The following is a 27,160-nucleotide window of genomic DNA, read 5'->3' on the forward strand; positions in this document are numbered from 1 at the left end:
TTTTAAACTGCATTACTTATTTCTGTTCGTATGTAAAATATGTTTTGGATAGTTGACACAGAAAAATATCCAAGTATTCAGCTTAGATGGTCAAAAGAGACAATAAAAAGGTTATAAAATATAGTTATTTTCCTTGAACAAATGTTACAGCTTTTGTATTTTAGACTTCCTTCTACTGTTATTTTCTTATTTCCTTTTGCTTTTTTTCTTCTCTGAAAGTGGATAAAAGCCTTTGTATCTACAACAGGACATGTCAGTAACATGGTTTATGACATTGAAATGAAACAACCCATGTCAGCAATTTCTCAGATTGTGCGTAGGAGACCAATTGTCCTTGGAGGAGCTTCCTCTATTTAACTACTATCTTTCCTTGTGTGTAGAGCAATCATATTCTCAGGAATTGATTGGGCATGTTAGACACTTCATTTAGTTGGTAGAAAAGTCTTTTAATTAAAATAATCTTACTGCTGCTAAAATGAGCTACACCCAAAACAAACTCACCAACCATTATTTAAAGTACTGCTTCAGTTAGATAATTTTTCCTCATCTTCAAAATTTCCTTTTAGAATACTCATCAAGATAATTCATTGATTTATTCACATTTTTCCCCGCCCCTCTTTATCTCATTGCTTTATTGAGTTGAGACAGGGCTGCTAATTTCTACAGGTACATTGGAAATGACTATAAAGAGATTTGGATGAAGCTTGCACTATGGTGGTTCATAACAGTCTTCTGCAGAAAGTAGTTCTGGTGCCATAACTGCTAGTGGCCCAGAGAAGAAAATATGTGGCATAAAAGTTCCTGTATCTTTTACAATCTAGGTAAGGCAACATTTATACTATGAACAAAACAACAGCATGGCATAATTGAAACCATTTCTATCTAGTCAAATCCAGATTTTTAAATCACTTTATTTTGCAGAATACAGGGAAAACGTGATTTAAAGCTAGTGGGCAGCTAAACCACACAGCCAGTTGCTCACTATCCACCAGTGGGATGGAGGAGAGAATTAGGAGGGTAAAAGTAAGAAAAACCTTTGAAAGTTGAACTCCTTTTTAAAAAGTAGTTTTAATTGACAAAGCAAAAGCTACATGTACAAGCAAAGCAAAATAAGGAATTAATTCACTGCTTCCTATTGACAAGCAGGCCTTCAGCCGTTTGCAGAATATTTGGGGAAGTTCTTTATTTTATGTTGAAGTACAGTGGAAGTCTTGTAAGTCTTAACTCAAATAGATAAAAAGAACAATAACATTTCTTCTACTGCTCTATCCCCTGTACTGAAGGTGAGCTGGTAAAGGAATTTTTGTAGCATCATGGGAGGTCCAGTGACAGGAATGTCACTGGAATTACAAAGCAGTATGTCTGAGTAACAGATGCTGTCATTTGAAGCTTTGTTCATTGCACTTTTTATGTTATTACCATTGTCACCTTTGAAAGAGAAATTGTTTGTGCACATGGATTCCAAACATCAATGACTATAGACTAAAATAATGGAATAAAAGAAGTAACTTTCTAAGTATTACTGGAGGAATTCACTCGGAATACTTACCTTCATTAAATGAAGAAAAAGGGAACACTTCACTGCTTTGCAGAGGATTCAATTTCCTGTTAAAGGACTTTCAGTGATAAGTGACAGAAAGCAAAACCAACAACCAAAATACTTAAATCTCTAATAGTCTTCAACAGATGTCTAGAAATGTTTCCTGCTGTTTAAAATGCCTTTTAGAAGGCGTGGCTGAATAACGTTAATTAGGGTGAAATGCAAATGATTTTAGCTAGGGCACAGGTCCTTACAAAGATTTGTCACCTAAGATAGCAAGCTGAATTATGTGAAAACACAATGGTGCCAGTCCATCTGAAGCATTCCACTTTAGTAACTGAGATAAAAGGATGGAAAAATAAGCAATCAAAAAATAAAAAGAACACATGAAAACATAGTGGCATAATATTTAGCTCGAAGCAGATAAACTTAGAACACTAAGCGAAGGTTAATATCTGATATTGTACCATACTTGTGAGAACTCCATGCAGACTGTGACCTAAAACAGGTTAAGTCAGCAATTATTTTCAGATCTTGATTTCCACAAGAAATATTAAGACTACTGAAATTTTCATGCTGGAAATACTTTTTATTCTTTGGCATCCAGCAATTGCATGAAAAGCCAAAAGACTGTAAAAATGTTCTACTTGATATTTCAAAGAGAAACATAATATCAGTATTGAAGTTCTGGCTCCTTTTTAAATGGAACAGAATGTTCCCAATGCACAGAATATCTATGAATATGTTCATATTTTTTAGTATTTCAGTTTCCAGTTTGAATCGCTGTACGGTGAATATATTTTGCCCATATGAATAAGAATGAATTTTGACAGAATTTTAGTCCATCACGAATAGTTATGTATTTAACTTAAAGATGCTGTAGGTTGTTAAAGAAGCATATGTAATATCAATGTGTATGGATTGCTGAGTAAATAATTAGTAAAGTTCTCATCTGGAAGACATGCTTAAAAATTTGCTTGACATGTAAAATACTCCAGCTGTCTACAGCTGCTCATGTATTTCAAAAACTTTCACTCATCTCTGAAAACCTTCTTTTTATTTTTGAGCAAAGTACAAACTCCTTGACCTTTTACTTTCTGGGACTGTCAGACCAGCACTCAAACCAGAGTGGTGCTCTGCATCACTGACTATTTTAAATGTAGCAAAATTTCAGAGATGTAGTAGGAGTGTTTCCTCATCAGTGTGTTCACGTGAAAGGCTGACCTCAAAATTGGGTGTATACAAAAGAAACTAGCACTTCCTTTTCCTTCTTTCCAATACCTACTAGGGTTTATTTTATGAAGGCACAGAACTCCTAGATTTACCCTCAGGGAGTTTGCAGACCTCTGCTGATTGGCTTTAGCTTGTCTATCTCTTCTGGCGTCTCTTTGCAGATATTAGTGTCTGTATTTTTTTTGTTGTTGCTTTTTTGGTGGGTTTTCTTTTGTTTGTTTGTTTTGTTTTGTTTTGTTTTTGTTTTTGTTTTTTTTTTTTACTCGTTCAGTGTGAGACCTAAAAGGAAAGGTCTTTTCTCCATGGATCTCCATTCATCTCTCTCTCATAGAGAACACCAGTGCATTATTCATTCTCATTACCCAACATGTAAATCAGCTGTAAGTGACAAGGGAAACTAGGAATTTTAAGCTTTCTTCAGTCATTCAGAGAGGCAGCTGGAGAGATAGTGTACATTCAAATTAGCTGTATATTACCACCAAAAAATCATCAAATCATCAATAACAAACAGGAGGGAAGTACACGTTTTATGTAAATTCAGTCAAAAAGCCTTGAGAACAAGTTGTTTGAAGCGGTTTAAAAAGTTGATGAACTATAATAGCCATAGAGACATTTTTTTCTGCTCCTCAGCTGAGCCTGTGCTGATTAGCTCAGCTGGGAACAGCATTTCAGACCTTACCTAGAGAGAAAAATTGTTGACAGCACTGTAAAATCACCTATCACACTAATGGGCTTAAACCATGATAAAGTGTGTAGTATAGATTTAGAAATAACACATTTAAAAGTAGAAAATGCATTGGAGAATTGAAAAACACTATCATGTAGATTTAGTGACTGTGTTCATTACACAGCTGATCTTTGTAGGTCTATTTTGTTTCTTTAGAAGACCTTAGTCTTACGTCGTTTAGCTCCTGAAGCCTTTCTGTAACGTGGAGGTATTCAAGTTGGAATTCAGTGTTTCTGAAGAAATTATCATGACTGAAAGTATGTAGAAAACATGATTAAGAAAAAGTTACCTGTTTTACTATGTTCAACTAAACCAGTCCACTACAGTATTCTTACACCAACCTGAACATCAAATTTCCTCTTTAAGGAATGGATAATCATGCTTAACCAGGTATTACTTACTGTTTCTCAAACACAGTGTACCACATCATTAGCTGACATAGTCAGCTGTATCTCCATTGAAGCTAGAATTATGAGAACATATGAATTAAAAACTCAAGGCTTTCTTAAGCTATTTCTTAATCTTTGTTCATTATTTGTTCCTTCTAAAACAAAAAAGCAAACCAGCATTCTGTTCAAATACTTCCTTTCAGATAGTACAATGTGACACAGTTTCATCTGTGTTATTGATGACTGTTATTGATGTGTATTTTTCCTATGACTTATCTGCTTTCTTTTTAACCTGTATTACACTGGAAACATATTCAACAACTTCTATGTTTTGGTCTTCGTTCTGGGACTTTTCTGAATAGCTTAGGTATACTTTTTCTGAAATGTACTTGTTTCAATTTCTATTTCCTGAGACATATCTCACTATTAAAACATGTTCCTTTCAAGTATTTAATCTCTTTACATATGCTTTTATTTTATCTTACTCCTCTGTATTGGCCACCAATTTAGTACAAACTATGTGATTGAAGTTTTCATCTGCTTTCTAAGTCATTAATAAGAACATTAAATAACATTAGAACTCCATCAGTTAGAGTACTGCATCCAACTCTGGAGCCCTCAGCACAGCAAAAACATAGACTTGTTGGAGCAGGTCCAGAGCAGGTCCAGAGCAGGTCCAGGAAAATGATCAGAAGGATGGAACACCTTTCCTGTGAGGACAGGCTGAGAAAGCTGGGGTTCTTCAGCCTGGAGAAGGCTCCAGGGAAACCTTATTGTGGTCTTTCAATACTTAAAGGGGTCTTATAAAAAAGGTGGGGGACAAAAATTTTAACAGGGCCTGTAGAGATAAGATGAGGTATTGGTTTTAAATTAAAAGAGGATGGGTTAAGTCTAGATATAAGGAAGAAATTTGCTACGATGAGGGTAGTAAAACACAGGTTGCCCAGAGAGGTGGTAGATACCCCATCCTGTGAAATATTAATGGGGCTCTAAGCAACCTGATCTACTTGAAGATGTCCCTACTCATTGCTGGGGAGAGGACTGAGGGGTGGACTAGATGACTTTTGAACGTCCCTTCCAACCCAAGCTATCCTATGATTAATTTTTGTGGCACCCAGCAAATTCAGGCTGCCGTCCCAGTGCATTGACATTAGTGCTTACTCCAGGTTTATAATATCATCCTATTCTCAGTCCAGAATTCTTATATCTAAATAATAAGGGACAAATTTTCCAAGGAATTTCTATAAAACTCAAAAATTCCCACCACCTTTCTGGAACTCCCAAGTGTGACATTCATGCCTCTTCCAGAGACCAGAGGAGGTCGCAAGGATGATGTTGTTTATCCAGGCTGGGTAGGATGCTCCTTCTGGAAGTCTCTCTTTCTCTGCGAATGGATGTGTGTGTGGTTGTTCTGGATTTCTTCATAGTTCATATACAATGACTGACTGATTCCCTTCAGGATGAATTTAAAAGACAGTGAAAGAGGATAAAGCTAGATGAAGTTTCTCTTGTTTCTGGCATCAAGAATATTTTGCACATTCAAGTATCTTGGGATTTCTTTAATGAACCATCTTTCTTAGTGAGATATGAAGGGTACTTTGGCAACAAGGAAACAACCCCCCCGGGACAGTATTTAGCGTTTCACTTTGCTCTCACTTACTGGGACATGTGTGTCTTTGTGTTAAAAGGTTACGCTGCTTTCATAAGAGGAGAAATAGCTTTCTAGAAAACTGTATGGCTGTATGACGCAAATGTGCCTAATATCTTTCACTCAATCAGATTTAGTATGTGAGGAGTTCCAATTTCAGAACTGGTTATCTCCAACCCCAGCAAATTTTTGTTTTTCAGGACGTAATGAAAACTATTTGCTTTAGATCTTAATTAGAAAATCTGTGTCATTAGAAAAGTATGAATACCACATTTGTCTTGGGTTTACTTTTATAATCCCTTCCTTTCAGAAGAAAAATTCACCTTCACTGGCATATATAAAACACCGTCCTAAAATGGAGGGACAAGGAATTTTGGAGGTAAAATAAGTGAGAAATTATCATTAAAACTTCAAATTTTGACAAAAATAATATTAAAACATTATTTTCCAAATACCACTGCAGATAAATATGTACATTGTGAAGCCAATTGCCATTTGAGATGGCTGTATCATTCATTTATTTTTAATTAAATACTGAGAGAGGTAATGATCATCAATGCATGAGGTAATTCAGTATGAGGTGTCTTTAGCAATCTAAAAAGTAATAATTCGGTCTAAACAGGTTGTCTGGATTCTGTCTTTTGCCAGTGGAGATTATCCAGTTGTAATCACCTCATCTCCTCTATAGCAGAAACCTCTCCACCAATAGGATGAATTACATGTTCCTGTTTTTTCATGTTTACCTATAGAGGGGCAAGATATTGTTTTTATTAGTATGCAATTATATTTTATTCCAAAGGAATTGAAAAACTATGTATATTGATCTTAACTAAATCTTAATTCTAATATTTATGATAGCAACTTTACTAAAGACAGATCTTTCATGTAGCCTGTAATAGAATTATCATTATTTTTGTGTCTCCTTTTTTTACTCTTTCCTCATTCGCTGTAACTGCTTTACTTTAAAAAGCACAAAGATTAATTGCTATACCTAGGCTTCTCTAAGAATACTTATACTGCTCAGTTCTACACAAGTTTAAATGAAAATGAGGAAATACTCAGAATCTGTGAAAACCTACTTTCCAGTTTCTAGCAGATCCCATAAAAATTACTCTGAGTGAATTTGTCTTTCAAAATAATTAAATGGAAAGTTCTTGGAATAAATCATTGCTAATTTTTAAGTGCCTACAGTGTAAATGTCTATACCACGTTCATCATTTTGTGCTATCTACATCCTCGTGGTCCTTCTCTGGACTTGTTCCAACAGTTCCATGTCCTTTTTATTCTGAGGACACCAGAACCGTACACATTACTCTAAGTGAGGTGTCAGGAGAGCAGAGGGGCAGGATCACCTCCTTTGACTTGCTGGTTACACTCCTTTTGATGCAGCCCAGGATATGGTTGGCTTTTTGGGCTGCAAATACACACTGCCGGTTTATGTTCATTTTCTCATCAACCAACACCCCAAGTCCTTCTCCACAGAGCTGCTCTGAATCTCTTCTTTGCCCAACCTGTAGCTGTGCCTGAGATTGCTCCAAACCAGGTGTAGGACCTTGCACTTGGCATGGTTAAACTTCATAATGCTGGCGTCAGTCCACCTCACAAGCGTGTCGAGGTGCCTCCAGCGTATCAACTGAACCACACAGCTTGGTGTCATCAGCAAACTTGCTGAGGGTGCACTCAATCCCACTGTCCATGTCACCGACAAAGATGTTAAACAAGACTGGTCCCAACACTGATCCCTGAGGGGCACCACTCGTTACTGGTCTCCAGCTGGACATTGAGCCATTGACCACAAATCTTTGCATGCAGCTATCCAGACAGTTCTTTACCCACCGAGTGGTCCATCCATCAAATTGACGTCTCTCCAATTTATAGATAGGGCTGTTGTGTGGGACAGTGTCGAACGCTTTGCACAAGTCCAGGTAGATGACATCAACTGCTCTACCCCTGTCCATCAGTTCTGTAGCCCCATCATAGAAGTCCCCCAAATCAGTCAGGCAGGATTTCCCCGTAGTGAAGCCATGCTGGCTGTCACCAAGCACCTTGTTGTCTTTCATGTGCCTCAGTATGCCTTCCAGGAGAATCTGCTTCAAGATTTTGCCAGGCACAGAGGTGAGACTGACTGGTCTGTGATTCCCTGGGTCATCCATTTTCCCCTTCTTGAAAATGGGGGTTATATTTCCCTTTTTCCAGTCGTCGGGAATTTCACCTGACTGCCATGATTTTTCCCACTAGCTCCTACTACCTTTATTTCAATGGTCAAAAGTAATGGGTGTATGTGCATGTCTGCAGTTGCACACATGTGCAGATGTGCACTAAATCTAACTGGGTATTACTACACTCGGAAAAAAGAAGTTGTAGTTCGCTAAAATGACTTTAATTTTAGAGAAAAAAAAAAATTATGTTGCAGACTCAATACTGAAGAAAAGTATTAGGTCATGTAAGATATTTTGCTTGATAAGCTTGTTGCCATATAAAATATGGAAACGGAAATGCTCAGTGTAGATATATATACTCTTTATTAGCATACTGTTTTTTTACATAGTTTCTGCCAAAAAAGTGGTCATATTAGAATCATAGAATCATAAAATGGTTAGGGTTGGAAAAGACCTTGAGATCATCTTATTCATTAAAATGAGAGCAGAAGTGCAAAAATGGAACAAAGCAAAAAACAAAAACATGTCTAGAAATGCAGCTAAAGTCCTAAAGAAAGCAAATTCTGATTTTATTGCTTAAGATGTTTGGGTCAGTTAAAAACGAAACACCCTTATTGAAAGTGCTGACTTTTGTGTACTCTGCAGTATGGAAGGCAACTACAAGTTGCATTCTTTATAAGGACCTTCAGGAAATTGTTTTTAAAATCAGGCCTACTAGTATGTACAGAGACCTAGCTGACTCTGTTGTGGTCATGTCCTGGGTTCAGCAGTAGCAGTCATTTTTCTCCTTAGTAGCTTGTGCAGTGCTGTGTTTTTGACTTTCAGCCTGGCAACAGCAGTGATAGCACTATCATTTTTAGTTGTTGCTCAGTAATATTTAGCCTGACCAAAGACTTTCTGAGTCTCATGCTCTGCCAGGGAGGAGCAGAAGCTGGGAGAAATCAGAGACAGGACACCTGACCCAAACTAGCCAAAGAGGTATTCCATACCAGAGCATGTCATGCCCCGTATGTAAACTGGGGGCAGTTACCTGAAAGGGCTGGATTGCTGTTTGGGTTGGGCTGCATATTGGTCGGGCAGTGGTGAGTGGTTGTATTCTCTTCCCTTGTTATTTCCTTATTATTATTATTGGTGGTAGCAGTAGTGATTTGTGTTATACCTTAGTTACTAAACTGTTCTTATCTCATCCTGTGGGAGTTACATTCTTTTGATTCTCCTCCCCATCCCTCCTGGAGCAGGGGGAAGGGGGGGGTGGGGGTGGTGGGAGTGAGCGAACAGCTGTGTGGTTCCTGAGTGACCGGATGAGCTTAAACTACAGCAGGTCACAATCTTGGTTATAGGCAAGGGAAAAATATATGTCTATAAAGCCAAGAATTTATTGGTAATGTAACTGGAATATTAAAAATATAATAATTGGGGCAGGTCTGATTTCATGGTGGTGGTGTTGGGGGCAGTGTTACAGAATCTACAGTCCTTCCTTGGGAGGAATATGATCATACTAGTGGAATATGATCATACTAGTGGTTTCTTCATCTCTCTAGGATCTGCTTGGGATCATTTCTGTATATCTGCTTAAATGTTTTTACACTTCATTGAGCTGCAATTATATTTTATATCTGAATTTACTTTTTATGGTTGCTCTTACATAAATGAAATACTATTTCTTGTTACCCTTAAGACCAGTTTTGTCCAGCTCCAGGTCCAGAATGGTTGAGGTTGGAAGCAGACCTCTGGATGACAAGCATGTTGTCTAACTCTGCTCAAGCAGGGTCCCAAGGCTGCCCAGGGCTATGTCAGATGGATTTTTGAGTATCTCCAAAGACAGAGACTCCACCACCTCTCTGGGCAATCTGTTCTAGTGCTTGGTCACCATTGCAGTAAAAAAATATTTCGTGGTGTTCATCTGTAACCATAGTTTGTGCTCGTTTCTGGTCACGCTTTATTTCACTGATATCTCAGGAATTGAATTTGTAGTTAAACAATTTAACTTGTGAGAACATAAGGTAATTTTAAAAAATAAACAGTACAGCAGTAAACACTTTAATATAAAATTATTCCCAGTCCCTCTTATATTATACAATTTATTTTTTCCTTTGTTCCTTGTACCTGCTGAACTTATTCCTGATAGAAGAATAACATGCGTAATTGCACACAAAAATCTCATTTGAGTTTAACCAGTATTGCATTTCTCAATTATTCAGCTCTCTCTCACTATGAAGTGATAATTAGGCATTAAAAGCTAAGTGGATTACTGTGGAGATCTCTCCTGACATCCATTTAACACTTAATCAGATATTAATACCATAAATTATGCATTTCTCAGCAGTATTCAGATTCTAATAAATTTTATAACAGTTTGAAGTTACTAGGTTTTCTTGACCTCATTGTGGGAAGGAACAGTTGTAAAGTTAGCTTAAAGGATAACATCTATTACAGGAATTTAAGATTTGTAGCAAAATAATTCTTTAATCCTGTTTGGTTATACTCATATTTATTCATAAGGGTTTCTTGGAGAAGAGAATTCCATCATCATGAATAACTATGAAAAATTGGATCAAAAATGCATATTGAGTTGAAGTTTATTCCCACCTTTCTGCTTTCCAGACCTCATTAAGAAAAATATGAAAAGAAACCCCACATTTCGTGGGAGATACCAACTTCCTCAACGCATTCAGTCGATTTTGCAACTAAAATATCTGTGTTTTTTTTTTCACCATGTCCATTTGCCAATCACTATTAAGCAGTGACTGTTTATAACTCTTTTTCTAGCTCATCTCATAGCATGGCTTTCTAAAAGTTGCCATTACAGTTACTGTAATGTGAGTCTTGTGAATGTAAGGTCATGTTGTCCATAGTTACCCATGTAATATTACATATTATAATGTAATATATAACACGTAATATTAAATACGAATATGTAACATTAATATTCTATAATATTAATAATTATACATAACACACATTATTACATATTAATCTGTATAAATATATTTAATATGTATATAATATATATACTATATTATGTATATTTAATATATCTACACATATATCTGTATATATAAATATACATATATTTAATATGTATATATTTAATATGTAATATAATTCTATTACATGTAATATGTAATATTACATATTATAATAATAACAGCAAGAAGTATCTAGTTTCCTATTTTCTCTATGAATGTAATATTTACAGTAAGCTTTAAAACCTTCAGTAAAATATACTCTTTGTTGTTTCAAAATTTACATGTTAATTCTGGGCTATTTTTGGCTGAGAAGCAAAAGAACGAAACAAACATTTGCAGTCTATATAGCATGCTGGTCAACTTATCTGTAAATACATAAGATTGTACATGTGTTTCAGCATCTGGTGGCCCAAAAAAATGAGATTTCTGGACAGCAAATCACAGCATTAAGACCTTAATAAGTATATTCCTCTTTAAATTTGTAGAAGTCCATAAAAGCAGTCTTTTGGTCTTAGTTTGACACTCCATTCCAGAATGTTAAAAGATATAATGTATGTTTCACAAAATTTAAGTGTTTTATATTTTTAATTATAGAATCATAGAATTATAGAATAGTTCGGGTTGGAAAGGACCTTAAGATCATCAAGTTCCACCCCCCCTGACATTGGCAGGGACACCTCACACTAAACCATATCACCCAAGGCTTCGTCCAACCTGATCTTGAACACTGCCAGGGATGGAGCATTCACAACCTCCCTGGGCAACCTCTTCCAGTGTCTCACCACCCTAACAGGAAAGAATTTCCTCCTTATATCCAATCTATAATCCCCTGTTTAAGTTTTAACCTGTTTTAACCTTTTTTTCCCCCCACCCAATCCCCTGTTTAAGTTTTAAGCCATTACCCCTTGTCCTATCACTACAGTCCCTAATGCAGAGTCCCTCCCCAGCATCCCTGTAGGCCCCCTTCAGATACTGGAAGGCTGCTAGGAGGTCTCCACACAGCCTTCTCTTCTCCAGGCTGGACAGCCCCAGCTTTCTCAGCCTATCTTGATATGGGAGGTGCTCCAGTCCCCTGATCATCCTCGTGGCCCTCCTCTGGACTCGTTTCAACAGTTCCATGTCCTTTTTATTCTGAGGAAACCAGAACTGCACACAGTACTCCAGGTGAGGTCTCACAAGAGCAGAGTAGAGGGGCAGGATCACCTCCTTTGACCTGCTGATCATGCTCCTTTTAATGCAACCCAGGATACGGTTGGCTTTCTGTGCTGCAAGTGCACACTGCTCATGTTCATTTTCTCATCGACCAGCACCCCAAGTTTTTCTCCATAGAGCTGCTCTGAACCTCTTCTTTGCCCAAACTGTAACTGTGCCTGGGATTGCTCCAAACCAGGTGTAGGACCTTGCACTTGGCATGGTTAAACTTCATGAGGTTGGCATCAGCCCACCTCACACGCTTGTCAAGGTCCCTCTGGATGGCATTCCTTCCCTCCAGCCTATCAACTGAACCACACAGCTTGGTGTCATCAGCAAACTTGCTGAGGGTGCACTCCCACTGTCCATGTCACAGAGAAAGATGTTGAACAGGACCAGTCCCAGCACTGATCCCTGAGGGGCACCACTCGTTACTGGTCTCCAGCTGGACATTGAGCCGTTGACCACAACTCTTTGCATGCAGCCTTCCATCCAGTTCTTTATCCACTGAGTGGTCCATCCATCAAATTTATGTCTCTCCATTTTAGAGACAAGGGTGTTGTGTGGGACAGTGTCGAACACTTTGCACAAGTCCAGGTAGATGACATCAACTGCACACTTTGCACAAGTCCAGGTAGATGACATCAACTGCTCTACCCCTGTCCATCAGTTCTGTAGCCCCATCATAGAAGGCCACCAAATTGGTCAGGCAGGATTTCCCCTTAGTGAAGCCATGCTGGCTGTCACCAACCACCTTGTTGTATTTCATGTGCCTTAGTATGCCTTTCAGGAGAATCTGCTCCAAGATTTTGAAAGGCAAAGAGGTGAGACTGACTCATCTGTAATTCCCTGAGTCATCCATTTTCCCCTTCTTGAAAATGGGGGTTATATTTCGTTTTTTCCAGTCGTCGGGAACTTCACCTGACTGTCATGATTTTTCAAATATGATGGCCAGCAGCTTAGCAACTTCATTTGCCAGCTCCTTCAGGACCCGCGGATGGATTTCATCAGGACCCATGGACTTGTGCACGTTCAGATTTTTAAGATGATCTCAGACTAGTTCCTCTCCTCCAATGGGCACAAGGTCTTCATTCTCACAGTCCCTGCATCTGCCTTTCCAGACTTGGGTGGTTTGGTCAGAGCCTTTGCCAGTGAGGATCGAGGCAAAGAAGCCATTCAGAACCTCAGCCTTCTCCAAATCCTGTGTAGCCAGTTCTCCTGAGAGCCTCCTGGGGGGGCCTATGTTCTGCCTTGTCTGTTTTTCATTTGCTATGTACCTGTAGAATCCCTTCCTGTTATCCTTAATATCCCTAGACAAGTTTAATTCTAACTGAGCCTTAGCTTTCGTAACCTGGTCCCTAGCTTCCCAGACAATATCCCTGTACTCTTCCCATGCCACCTGTCCTTGCTTCCATTTTTTATAAGCCTCTTTTTTCATTTTAATTTTTCTCAGGGGCTCCTTATCCATACAAGGAGGTCTCCTGGCCCTCCTGCTGTGCTTCCTTCTAGTTAGGATGCAACACTCCTGAGCTTGCGGCAGGTGATCCTTGAACATCAACCAAGAGTCTTGGACCCCCCCGCTCTCTAGAGCTATATCCCATGGAACCTCACTAAGCAGGTTCCTGAAGAGGCCAAAGTCTGCTCTGTTCAAGTCCCACGCAGTGAGCTTGCTGCATGGTCTCCTCACTGTCCCGAGGATCTCAAATTCGAGCGTCTCGTGATCACTGCATCCAAGGCTGCCCTGGAGAGTCACATTTCCAACAAGCCCTTCCCTGTTGGTGAGCATGAGGTCAAGCATGGCACCTCTCCTTGTCAGCTCCTCTATTACTTGCAGAAGGAAGTTGTCTTCTACACAATTGAGGAACCTCCTGGATTGCTTGTGCCGGGCCGTACCCTCCTTCCAACAGATGTCAGGGTGGTTGAAGTCACCCATGAGAACAAGGGCCTGCGAGCATGAGGCTTTTCCTATCTGTCTATGGAGTGCTTCATCTGCAGGTTCTCCTTGATCAGATAATCTGTAACAGATCCCCACAGTAATGTCTCCCATCGCTATTTTCCCTTTGACCCTGATCCACAAACTCTAACATAAAGGGCAACTCCCAATCCCTGCCTGCCAGGCCTGTCTTTTCTAAAGAGCCTGTAACCTTCCATTCCAACACTCCAGTCATAGGAGCCATCCCACCATGTTTCTGTGATGCCTATTATATCATACCCCTGTAGACATGCACACATCTCTAACTCCTCGTTTGTTCCCCATGCTACGGACATTTGTATAGAGGCATCTGAGCCAAGCTCCAACTGAAGCTGGCTCATTGGCTGGAGCAGCTGGACTAAGTCAATTAAAATGGCAGAAATGCATTGCATAAGCAGACATAATCCTTTACTTACCAGATTTTATACTATTAGTTCATGTTGTACTGCTGTCTCTGGCTTTAGATCAAATGGGAGCTGACTAAAAAATTTAAAGCTACATCATTATCAGAAGTAAAATTGGTGGGGTTTTTTGTGTTTTTTTTTGCTTTTTTTTCCCTGTGAAAAATGTCAACTTGAATTATAACTTTTGAAAAAACATTTTACAGAACCCTTTGTCTGATTTAAAAAAGTATCCCAGTTCCCTGTGCATTTCTCTCAAACATTTTTCTCCTGTACAGCTCTTCCAGTTTTGTTTTGCTTAAGCTACTATCACTGACTGCAAAGAAGTTGATAGTAAAGCCATCAGTAATCTACTCTTATTTCCTTTTCTGAAGTTTTGTGCTATGAAACTTTGAAAAACTTCTTCGCTTTCCTCTAGTTTTATTGGCAGTGAAGATTAATTCCCACTGTAGAAATAATAAATTAAAAAATAAAAAAGTTAATGGAAAAAGGAATAACAGCACACCAATAACAAAAAAAAAAATAAACCTCAAAAACCTTTAAACAGAATTCATTATATTGTTTTCAGTACTAAAAAGAATGAGAAAACCTTACTATGTGCTTTTTTCGTTAAATCCTCTGTGTTTTCCATGACAAATGGTAAAGCTGACCATCTTCCTTATCTCTTATCACCAAAGTTATATTTCTCTTCAGCACATTTTATTTAGAACTGTCATTACAAGTTCAATTGTTTTTTCTACTGACCTAAAAGAAAATGTAAAGTATTATCTCCATTTCAGATTCTTTTTTATATGTATAGAAATGGAGAGAAAAGAGTCTGGAAACTTACACAGGGTCTTTAAATTCTTACCAATATTCCAGACAGATGGTTTAAAGCAATTATTTTACAAGTATTACTAATATGGTTCATGTTTAGCTGTTTTTGGTTTTTTTTTTTCAACCCTAGGAGAATTCTGTGAAGTACAAATAGATACCTGTAGTTCCAGTCCGTGTGAAAATGGAGGAACATGTATTGACTATGGAGATCATTTTAACTGCTCTTGCCCTATAGGTGAGTCATTGGAAATGCACTTTATTCTCTAAACAGAACAAAGAAAATATCATATGATATTTAAGAAATAACATCATAAAAATAGCAACATATTTTAATGTATGCAATAAATAAACATTTTGTTTTATGAAGAATACCATTTTTTCACTTTGTTTCAGAAATAAAACTGCCAAATTACTCTAGTAGAGTGGTGTTAATTGCTGACACCTGCATAGACGTAATGTCAATATTCTGAATGAACTGTGATTAAACATTCTCTTTGTGGTGCAGGTTTTGAAGGTGAAAGATGTAAACTGGATATTGATGCCTGCCTGTTCTCCAATATAAGCTGTGCCCCAGGAGCACTGTGTGTGGATAAACCTCATGGATTTAATTACACATGTTTATCACCATGTATTGGAAATACAGAGGTAAGATGAAGTGATACATTTCCCCCAGTGTTTTTGGGAAATCAAACAAGTTATTCCAAGAGCAGTTAGCTGATGAAGCCTTATTTCCCATGGGTTTCCTAAACACAGTACTTGTTCTTGTTATATTATCATGCTAATCCAACCCTTTCCTGTATAACGTGTATCCATAGGCGCGTGATGTGACTAGTCTTGTTATTGTCCAACAAACTGTGTAATTCCTGAGCTCTGCCCTTCTTGTTCTTTATAGGTTTACTCACTGACATCTCCAGTACCTTGCTTACTGCAATGTTACGAAACTTGTATGAACAAGTGAAATTTCCTAGAAATGTTTGATGTGGTTGAAAGTTACTAGAAAGAAGGCTGACGGTGTATCAATGCAGAGAAAGAATGACAAAAACTTAGTTTCCATTAAAAGCAAAAATAAATACCATAATCAACAATAAACTAAAGCAAGAGTAATATTACACTGCAATGAGAGCTGGAAATGCAGTTAGAAAAAAAAAGTCAAGATTATCCTTGCAAGTTATTCTTAAATGCTCACAATATAGTGATGAATTGGATTTTTGTACATACAAGGTATTGTAGAAATCTTTAAGTTAGATATCAACAATGCTTAGGCCAAAGTAGCATCCATTTTGTATCTAGATGTCTTTAAGATGCATTGATTATACCCTTCTCACTTAACTTTAGTGACCTTTGCAATAAAATTACTGGTTTGGTTAGGATTCATTCACATCAGAGTGAACTACAGACCCAGGCCCTTGAGTTACTGACATTGCAATGCAAGATAAAGTAAAATAATGTTGCACTGCTTTATTATGTTATTTTAAAAGCACAATACTGTGTAGCCCTTTCAAACAGCTATTCAAACATGGTAACCAGTGTTTCAAAGGTTTAATCTATCCTTTTATTGAAATATATTCACCATAAAAACATACTATGCAGAGCAGGCAATGTGTTTACATAGAAGAAATCAACATTTATGTTACCTTAAAGTCCACAAGTACACACTCACCAATGAGTATGAAATATAATGCTTAAATACTCACTGGCTTAAAGGTTTATATTTAAATTTGTTCAGCATCTGTTAAGTTTTAATGTTCTCATTATTTAAAGTGTCATACTGAGTGCAAATTTATTATACATTGCATAATACCATAATGATGCAATAACCATTATGGCTAGTTAGGATGAGAAGTGATGTTGTGCCAAGGATGCTGTTGAGAGCTACTGTAACATTTTACTGTGATATTCACTTAAAAGCCCTAAGACATATTTAATTTGTTCATACAGACATTACATACATAGTCATAAATGTCATGTGAGGTAAAAAAATAATATGTATGCATCTATATACATCCACTGTATGAGAAATATATGTGGGGCAAAATGGAAATAAATAGTAGACTTTTTATGGGAAAGAGGATAGAAACTAAAATAAATGAGTGATATGTTTGTGTTTTAGTTCTTTTCATAGACTGACATAATCACAGAATGGTTTGAGTTGGAAGGGACCATAAATATCATCTAATTCCAACCCCACTGTCATGGGCAGGGACACCTTCTGCTAGACCAGGTTGCTCAAAGCCCCATCTAACCTAGTCTTGGAATACTTACAGGGAGGGGGCATCCACAACTTCTCTGGGCAACTTGTGCCAGTGCCTCACCACCCTCACAGTGAAGAATATTTTCTTTAATGTCTAATCTAAATCTCCCCTTCCATCTTAAAGCCATTCCCCTTGTCCTATCACTCCATGCCATTGTAAAAAGTCCCTCACCAGCTTTCTTGTAGGCCTGCTTAAGGCACTGGAAGCAGCTTTAAGGTCTCCCCAGAGCCTTCTCCAGGCTGAACAAGCCCAACTCTCCCAGCTTGTCTTCACAGGAAAGATCCAGCCCTTTGATCATCTCTGTAGCCCTCCTCTGGACTTGCTGGAGCATGTCCATGTCCCTCTTATGTTGGGGGCCCCAGAGCTGAATGCAGTACTCCAGGTTGGGTCTCATGAGGGAGGAGCAGAGGAGGAGAATCACCTCCTTCGACCTGCTGGCCATGCTTCTTTTCAAGAATATGCTTAGCTTTCCAGGCTATGAGCTCACACTGCTGGCTCATGTGGAGCTTCTTGTCAGCCAACACCCCCAAGACTTTCTCCTCAGGGCTGCCGTCAATCCAGTCTCCTCCCAGCCTGTGCTTAGGATTGCTCCAACCCAGGTGCAGGGCCTTGCACTTCTAATTGTTGAACTTCATGAGGTTTACACTGGCCCACCTCTCAAGCCTTTCAAAGTCCCTCTGGATGGCATCCCTTCCTTCTAGTATGTTGACTGCACCACACAGCTTGGTGTTGTCTATTCCACTGCCCCTGTCACTGAAAAAGATGCTAAAAAATGCCTAAAAAATGCTAAATACTGACCCTGAGTAATGCTTATTGCTGTTCTCCACCCGGACATCAAGCCATTGACTGAAATTCTTAGAGAACAACCGTCCAGCCAGTCTTTATCTGCCAAATGGTCCATCTGTCAAATTCATGCCTCTCCAGTTTAGAGACAAGGATGTTATATGGAACAGTGTCAAATGCTTTGTATTTAGACAGTTAGAGGTTCAGTTAGATGGCAGAAGTCGCTCTTCCCTTATCCACAAATGCTGTAACACCATTGTATAAGGGCACCTAATTGATCAGGCATGATTTGTTCTTAATGAAGCCATGTTTGCTGTCAGGAATGGCCTCCTGATCTGCTTCATGATCTTGCTGGGCAACAAGGTGAGACTGACTAGCCTGTAGTTCCCCAGGTCTTCATTGCTTCCCTTTTTAAAAAGTTTCCCCTTTTCCAGTCAATGGGAGCTTCACTGGACTGCCGCAACTTCTCAAATATGATAGATAATAGCTTAGCAGCTTCACTCACCAGTTTCCTTAGGTCCCACATGATGCATTTTGTCAGGTCTCATGGACTTGTGCACTTTCAGGTTCCTTAGATTTTCTTGAATCTGACCTCCTTCTACAGTGGGTGGTTCTTCATTTGCCCAGTCCATGCCTTTGTGTTCTGCAATTTGAGGGGTGTGGCTGGAGCCCTTGCTGGTGAAGGAAGGCAAAAAAAGTCATAGAATACCCCAACCTTGTCTGTGTCCCAGGTAACCAGGTCTCCCATTCCCTTCTGGAGAGGGCTTACATTTTCCTTAGTCTTTCTTTTATCACAGACATACACAGGAACTTTTCTTTTTGTCTTTGACAGACGTCTGGCCATATTTAATTCTGTCAGTGCTTTAGCGTTTCTAATCTGATCCCTGGCTGCTCAGATGATTTCTCTATTCTACCCAAGCTACCTGTTCTTGCTTCCACCTTCCTTTTTATGTTCAAGTTTGTTCAGGAGCTCCTTCTTCATCTGTGCCGGCCTCTTGATGTTTCTACATGACTTCCTCTTTGTTGGGATTCATCGCTGCTGAGCTTGGAGGATGCAGTCCTTGAGTATTAACCATTTTTCCTGGGCCCCTCTTCCTTCCAGGGCTTTATTCCATGGTACTCCATCTAACAGATCCCTGAAGAGGCCAAAGTCTGCTTTCCTTATTTCCAAGGTAGTGAGCTTGCTGTGTGACCTCCTTGCTGCCCTATTTGGAGGAGGCTGGCTTTGAATCACTATGTGTTTATCGTTGAAAACCTTGCACAAGAGAGTGAAGACAGGAAAATGAGGATAAAGCATACATTATTATATATTTTCTACCGTTATGTGCATTAAAAAATTAGAAATAAAGCCTTTTTTATTTCTCTAAAGGAAACTAATAATACTTCATTTATAGTTTCTGGGAAAAGTGTTACTTGTAATAAAGTAACAAATAAAAAATTGCCAGAAACCAATAATTTCAAGGCAATTTATTTTCTTTTGGTAGCAAGAATAGAAATAGCAAAAATAAAAAGCTTTTAGAAAACTTGAAATGCATGAGTTTCTCAAACAGTAATCTCATAAGTAAGCTAGTGAAACAGTGCACCTGTTCTAGCTTGGTATAAAGCAGGTAAGATACTTATGCTGAGTTATTTTAAGGGTAGTTTCCTGATCAAAAGAGTCTGACATCACCTTGGAGAAATTATCTGAAAAATAGGATGGAATTTATTGTGTATATTTGCAGATTACAAGTGACATCTGTGAACTTCAGAATTGTTATGGTAAATTAATCTCCAAGATAAGAGATTCAATGACTTTTCAATTACTAGTGGTAGTAGGCATTGTAGGTAGGTAGGGTTTTAGATGTTAAGCAATATAGCCATCTGTAGAAATATTTTTTCTCTGTAGAAATATTTTTTCTCTATAGTTCTCTACAAAGTTTGCGTCTTAGAAACTGCTCTCACAATACTCACTTCACTTGCAGAATGCAAAAATAATGTTTAATTGTCAGAAGCCAGAGTATCAAAGTTGAATAAAAGGAAACATAGTGGAAACATATGAGACTGCATAACTTAGGTGACCTAACTCACATTCTGGAGACCAAGAAAGTCATTAGGTTCTGCTTATAGGCGGCTTAAGGATTTTAAGTATTTACTTCACAAGGAATAATTCAGTAGCATCTAGAGCACAGGTAGAACTGAAATCTACAAGCAGTTAAAGTATAAGCAGAGTGCTTCTTTCATATTGTCCTGGGTTCAGCAGTAGCAGTCATGTTTTTCCTTTGTGTTAACTGGTGCAGTGCTGTGTTTTGACTTCTAGCTTGAGAACAGTGTTGGTGAAGCCGATGTTTTCGGTTGTTGCTAAGTGATGTTTACCCTGACCAAGGACTCTGTGAGGTTCATGCTCTGCCAGGGAGGAGGGGAAGCTGTGAGGAAGCAGAGACGGGGCGCCTGACCCGGGCTAGCCGGGGAGGTATTCCATACCACAGCACGTCATGCCCGGGGTGGGGGGGTAACTGGGAGTTACCCGGAAGGACAGGGGCTTCCGGGTGGAACTCGCTTTCTTGGCCGGTGGTATCGTATTCTCTTCCCTTGTTATTTTCCCTTATCATTGTTTTAGCTGATAGTAGCGGTGGTGATTTGTTGCTGGACTGTTCTTGTCTCAACCCGTAGGAGTTGCACTCTCTCGATCCTCCTCCCCCTTCCTCCGGGAGCGGGGAAGGGGAGAGCCCCGGTGCAGGGGAGGGGGAGGAGATGGACATGGACCTCGATTGTTGTCAGCTCGGCACCACTCACTGGGAGTGAGTGAACAAGTTACCTGACTGGGTTTAAACCACGACAGCTTCTTTTTGGCGCCCAACGTGGGGCACAAGGGGTTGAGATAAGAACAGATCTGACTGGATTGATAGTCACTCGTCACAATGCTGATTTATTGGCTCTCAAGGTTGTTCCTCTTGATCTCACAGTTTCAGTATATCATATCTTACGTCCATCCGGTATTTGCTGTATTAGTGTTTTTCAAGTGTGGGGCTTGGGCTAAGGTTTTTATCCCATTGTACTTCATGGTAATGACTTGTAATACAATAGAATCATTGATCATGAAACTGATCTGGCTTATGTTCCCAGTGTGGTCACCACCTTTATACTTTGGGAGGTATATGATGGAGGTGCTTAGCAGTTACACATCTTTTTTCTCCTCCTCAGGTGCTCAACCTGTGAAGGAGACATCCTTTTACCCTCCTAGTCGTCCCCCCAGACCATTTACATTTGAGAGTTTTGAATTTTTTGAATGGCCTTTTAATGCTGTTGAGACTTGTTTGCTGATGGTGATGGGAATCACCATGCTAACACGCATACAGAGTGTGTTTTGCCCACTACTGATTTCAAGAGTTAAGCAGATTCAGGTTTGGGTCTTGTCTGGGGTCGAACGACGATGTAGGAGGACCGAGAGATTTTCCCTGAGGCTAGACAGCCATGAGTGGCAGGGTGTGTGGGATAGTATGGGTAAGTATCTAGGTCAGTGGGCCCCTCCAGTACTTTGGAATTTCACTACCGAACAACTGTAAAATCCAGAAGAATTAGTAAAACACTTAAATGAGGTGTGTGGTCATTCTGGCCATACCAGAGATGGACAAATCACGGCAACGTGCTGGGGCTTGGCCTATGCTTACAGGGCCTTGTTCAACACTATCCAGCACCTTCAAAAGGAAAAAAATGTCGGCGGATCTGAGGACAAAGCGACAGTCGCTACTCAAACTGTGGCTGCAATGAACTGCGCAGCTACCACAGCAGCAAGTACAGCAGCTGCTCAAAATTCAACCGCAACAGACAGCGCGGTTACCCCAGCTCCAAGCAGAGCAGCTGCACCACCCCCAGCGACAAGTACAGTCGCTACTCAAACTTTGGCCTCAATGAACAGAGCAGCTACCCCAGTGGCAAGTACAGCAGCTGCTCAAACTTCAACTGCAACAGACAGTGCGGCTACCCCAGGTCCAAGCACAGCAGCTACACTACCCCCAGCAACAAGTACAGTTGATACTCAAACCACAGTGATAATCACTGCAGCCAAACCAGAGGACCACTTCTTACCAATATCGGTTGCCCCTGTACGCAAGAGAACAAGCAAAAAGGAGGCAAAAAGGGTGAAGCGAGATGAAGAACCAATGAATTCACCACCCGGTCCAGAATCTGATCAGGAGTCATCATCACATGACGAAGAAGAAGAAGAAGAGGTAAATTCTCGACCTCGGACCTCAACCGAGCTGCAGAATATGCGAAAAGATTTTACCTGCCAAACCAGGGGAGCACATCATCACCTGGTTACTCCGATGCTGGGACAATGGGACCGATGGTCACGAACTAGAAGGTACAGAAGCCAAGCAGCTGGGATCACTTGCTAGAGAAGGGGGAATTGACAAAGCAATTGCAAGAGAGAAAAAGTCCCTCAGCCTTTGGAGGAGGCTCTTGGCAGCTGTGAAAGAAAGGTTTCCGTACAAGGACGATGTTACGAGTCGTTTGGCCAAGTGGACTACTATAGACAAAGGCATCCAGTCTCTGAGGGAATCGGCCATCGTAGAGATGCTCTATCACATCAAGCCGAATAACGGGGATACACCTATAGATCCAGATGAAGTTGAATGTACACGACCCATGTGGCGAAAACTTACACGGAATGCACCGTCATCATATGCCCATTCATTGGCAACAGTGACCTGGAATGACATAGTACCACTAACAGTGGATGAAATGGTTCATAAACTCTGAGAGTTCGAAGACAATCTCACCCCTTCCATCATCTCAGCTGTGAAAAAACTGTCCCAGGACCTCGAACAATTGAGGGACGATCTATCTGATTTATCCAGCTCCTCACGTGTACCAACACACGTCTCAGCTATTAACAAAAGGCGTCCTATTGTTCAAGAGACGAGATACAGAAGGTATACGCCACGGGGTACCCTATGGTTTTACCTGCTGGATCACGGAGAAGACATGACAAAGTGGGATGGAAAACCTACTTCAGCTCTGGAGGAACGGGTGAGTGAACTGAAGAGGGGAGCAAGGGCCAAGACTGATCGTCCCATGAGAGCTACGGCTTCAGTCTCTTTTGATCAGTTTCCCAGATGGAGTGGAAGAGCTGATTTTACTCCAGCTCCTGTGATAATGAAGAATAATCCCTTTCACCACGACTTAAGTGTCCAAAGCTGTGACGACCATTAGAGGGGCCCTGCCTCCAGCCAGGTGGAGGTAGGGGACAATCGGATTTACTGGACTGTGTGGATCAGATGGCCTGGCACATCAGTCCCACAGAAGTATAAGGCTCTAGTAGATACCGGTGCACAGTGTACCCTGATGCCATCGAGCTGTCAAGGGGTGGAACCCATCTATATTTCTGGAGTAACAGGAGGATCCCAAGAGTTGACTGTGCTGGAGGCTGAAATCAGCCTGACTGGGAGGGAATGGCAAAAGCACCCTATTGTGACTGGTCCAGAGGCTCCATGCATTCTCGGCATAGACTACCTCAAGAGAGGGTACTTCAAAGACCCAAAAGGGTACCGGTGGGCTTTTGGTATTGCTGCTTTGGAGACTGAGGGAATTGAGCAGCTGTCCACCTTGCCTGGTCTCTCAGAAGATACTTCTGTTGTGGGGTTGCTGAAGGTCGAAGAAGAGCAAGTGCCAATTGCGACCACAACAGTGATCTGGCGGCAATTTTGCCTGAACCGAGACTCCCTGATTCCCATCCATCAGCTGATCCGTCGACTGGAGAATCAGGGAGTGATCAGTAGGTCCCACTCATCCTTTAGTAGCCCCATATGGCCAGTGCGAAAGTCTAATGGAGAGTGAAGACTAACAGAAGATTATCGTGGCCTGAATGAAGTCACACCACCATTGAGTGCTGCTGTACTGGACATGCTAGAACTTCAGTATGAACTAGTGTCAAAGGCATGCAAGTGGTAGGCCACAATTGATATTGCCAATGCTTTTTTCTCAATTCCTTTGGCAGCGGAGTGCAGGCCAAGTTTGCTTTTACTCAGAGGGGTGTCCAGTACACTTGGAACCAACTGTCCCAGGGGTGGAAACACAGCCCTACCATTTGCCATGGACTGATCCAGACTGCACTGGAACAGGGGCAAGCTCCAGAATACCTGCAATACATAGATGACATTATTGAGTTGGGTGATACAGTGGAAGAAGTGTTTGAGAAAGGGAGGAAAATAATCCAAATCCTGCTGAGAGACGGTTTTGCCATAAAACGGAGTAAGGTCAAGGGCCCTGCACAGGAGATTCAATTTTTTGGGAATAAAATGGCAAGATGGACGTAGACAGATCCCCACAGTTGTGATCAACAAGATAACAGCAATGTCTCCACCAACTAATAAGAAAGAAACTCAAGCTTTCTTGGGTGCTGTGGGGTTCTGGAGAGTGCACATCCCAAATTACAGTTCGATTGTAAGCCCTCTCTATCATGTGACCTGGAAGAAGAATGATTTTAAATGGGGCGCTGAGCAACAACAAGCCTTTGAGCAAATTAAACATGAGATAGTTCATGCAGTAGCCCTTGGACCAGTCCGGACCGGGCCAGATGTAAAATATGTACTGTACACCGCACCTGGGGAGAACGGTCCTACCAGGAGTCTCTGGCAGAAAGCTCCAGGGGAGACTTGAGGTCGACCCCTTGGCTTTTGGAGTCAGGAATGCAAAAGATCTGAGGCCAGCTATACCCCAACTGAGAAAGAGATACTGGCAGCCTATGAAGGGGTTCGAGCTGCTTCGGAAGTGATTGGCACTGAAGCACAGCTCCTCCTGGCACCCCGGCTGCCCGTGCTGGGCTGGATGTTCAAAGGCAGGGTCTCCTCTACACATCATGCAACTGATGCTACATGGAGTAAATGGGCTGCACTAATTACACAACGAACTCGAATAGGAAATCCCAGTCGTCCAGGCATTCTAGAAGTCATCATGGACTGGCCAGAGGGCAAAGATTTCGGAATGTCACCAGAGGAGGAGGTGATGCGCGCTGAAGAGGCCCCACCATATAATAAACTGTCAGAAAGTGAAAAGCAGTATGCCTTGTTTACTGATGGGTCCTGCCGTATTGTGGGAAAGCATCGGAGATGGAAGGCAGCTGTATGGAGTCCTGGACGACAAGTTGCAGAAACTGCTGACGGAGAGGGTGAATCGAGTCAATTTGCCGAGGTGAAAGCCATCCAGCTGGCCCTGGACATTGCTGAACGAGAAAAGTGGCCGGTACTTTATCTCTATACTGACTTATGGATGGTGGCAAATGCCCTGTGGGGGTGGTTGAAGCAATGGAAGCAGAGCAACTGGCAACGCAGAGGTAAACCCATCTGGGCTGCTGCACTGTGGAAAGATATTGCTGCCAGGGTGCAGAACCTGGTGGTGAAGGTACGTCATGTAGATGCCCATGTACCCAAGAGTCGGGCCACTGAGGAACACCAGAACAACCAACAAGTGGATAAAGCGGCTAAGATTGAAGTGGCTCAGATGGACTTAGATTGGCAACATAAAGGTGAATTATTTTTGGCCCGGTGGGCCCATGACACTTCAGGCCATCAGGGCAGAGATGCAACATATAGATGGGCCCGTGATCGAGGGGTGGACTTAACAATGGACACTATTGCCCAGGTTATTCATGAGTGTGAAACATGTGCTGCAATTAAACAAGCCAAGCGGTTAAAGCCTCTTTGGTATGGAGGACGATGGTTGAAGTATAAATATGGGGAGGCCTGGCAGATTGACTATATCACACTGCCACCAACCCGCCAAGGCAAGCGCCATGTGCTTACCATGGTGGAAGCAACCACCGGGTGGCTGGAAACATACGCTGTGCCCCATGCCACTGCCCGGAACACCATCCTGGGCCTTGAGAAACAGATTTTGTGGCGACACGGCACCCCAGAGAGAATTGAGTCAGACAATGGGACTCATTTCCGGAATAACCTTATAGATATTTGGGCCAAAGAGCATGGCATTGAGTGGGTATATCACATCCCCTACCATGCACCAGCCTCTGGGAAAATCGAACGGTACAATGGGCTGTTAAAAACTACACTGAGAGCAATGGGTGGGGGAACTTTCAAGCATTGGGATACACATTTACCAAAGGCCACCTGGTTGGTCAACACCAGAGGATCTGCCAACAGGGCCGGCCCAGCCCAGTCAGAACTTTTACATATTGTAGAGGGGGACAAAGTTCCCGTGGTGCATATGAAGAATTTGCTGGGGAAGACAGTCTGGGTTATTCCTGCTTCAGGTAAAGGCAAACCCACTCGTGGGATTGCTTTTGCTCAGGGACCTGGATATACTTGGTGGGTAATGCGGGAAGATGGGGAAGTCCGATGTATACCTCAAGGGGATTTGATTTTAGGGGAAAACAGCCAGTGAACTCAATTGTATGATGTTGCCTGCTGTGTAATGCTTTTATAGCCCATCAACTAGATGTCTCCAGGTCACCAGCGACTGGCCCTGACTTCCCTCCAGCCATCATCCCAACAGAGAATGAACTTGGAACATCATGGACTGAATGGACTCGGCAGCATTATAGGGATTGGTCCATGCACTAAGAAAATGATTTTTTCCTCTTGGTCTGTATCTATATGGATGTATATATGTGGGAGAGCGATGGTGTATTGAAAATGTGGGATCTGAGCACGACGTGAATGGTATGGAATAAGGGGTGGATAATGTCCTGGGTTCAGCAGTAGCAGTCATGTTTTTCCTTTGTGTTAACTGGTGCAGTGCTGTGTTTTGACTTCTAGCTTGAGAACAGTGTTGGTGAAGCCGATGTTTTCGGTTGTTGCTAAGTGATGTTTACCCTGACCAAGGACTCTGTGAGGCTCATGCTCTGCCAGGGAGGAGGGGAAGCTGTGAGGAAGCAGAGACGGGGCGCCTGACCCGGGCTAGCCGGGGAGGTATTCCATACCACAACACGTCATGCCCGGGGTGGGGGGGGGTAACTGGGAGTTACCCAGAAGGACAGGGGCTTCAGGGTGGAACTCGCTTTCTTGGCCGGTGGTATCGTATTCTCTTCCCTTGTTATTTTCCCTTATCATTGTTTTAGCTGATAGTAGAGGTGGTGATTTGTT

At 41.1% G+C, this 27,160-nt stretch overlaps 1 protein-coding gene across 1 annotated transcript in view; it reads left to right on the top strand.

Annotated features, from left to right (window-relative positions):
• EYS (eyes shut homolog) overlaps window positions 1-27,160 on the top strand; it is a gene marked incomplete at its 3' end in the record, with an annotated part of 771,151 nt that overhangs the window by 73,980 nt on the left and 670,011 nt on the right. The window contains exons 7-8 of the mRNA XM_057418821.1: window positions 15,176-15,280; window positions 15,551-15,690. Of these exons, the coding sequence (XP_057274804.1) occupies window positions 15,176-15,280; window positions 15,551-15,690 (245 nt within the window). The remainder of the gene's footprint in view (window positions 1-15,175; window positions 15,281-15,550; window positions 15,691-27,160) is intronic.

The sequence above is a fragment of the Pezoporus wallicus genome, unplaced genomic scaffold, assembly GCF_028554395.1.
Source record: "Pezoporus wallicus isolate ANWC-B61680 ecotype Strahan unplaced genomic scaffold, APGP_CSIRO_Pwel_v1 contig_4901, whole genome shotgun sequence".
NCBI classification, from domain to species: Eukaryota; Metazoa; Chordata; class Aves; order Psittaciformes; family Psittacidae; genus Pezoporus; species Pezoporus wallicus.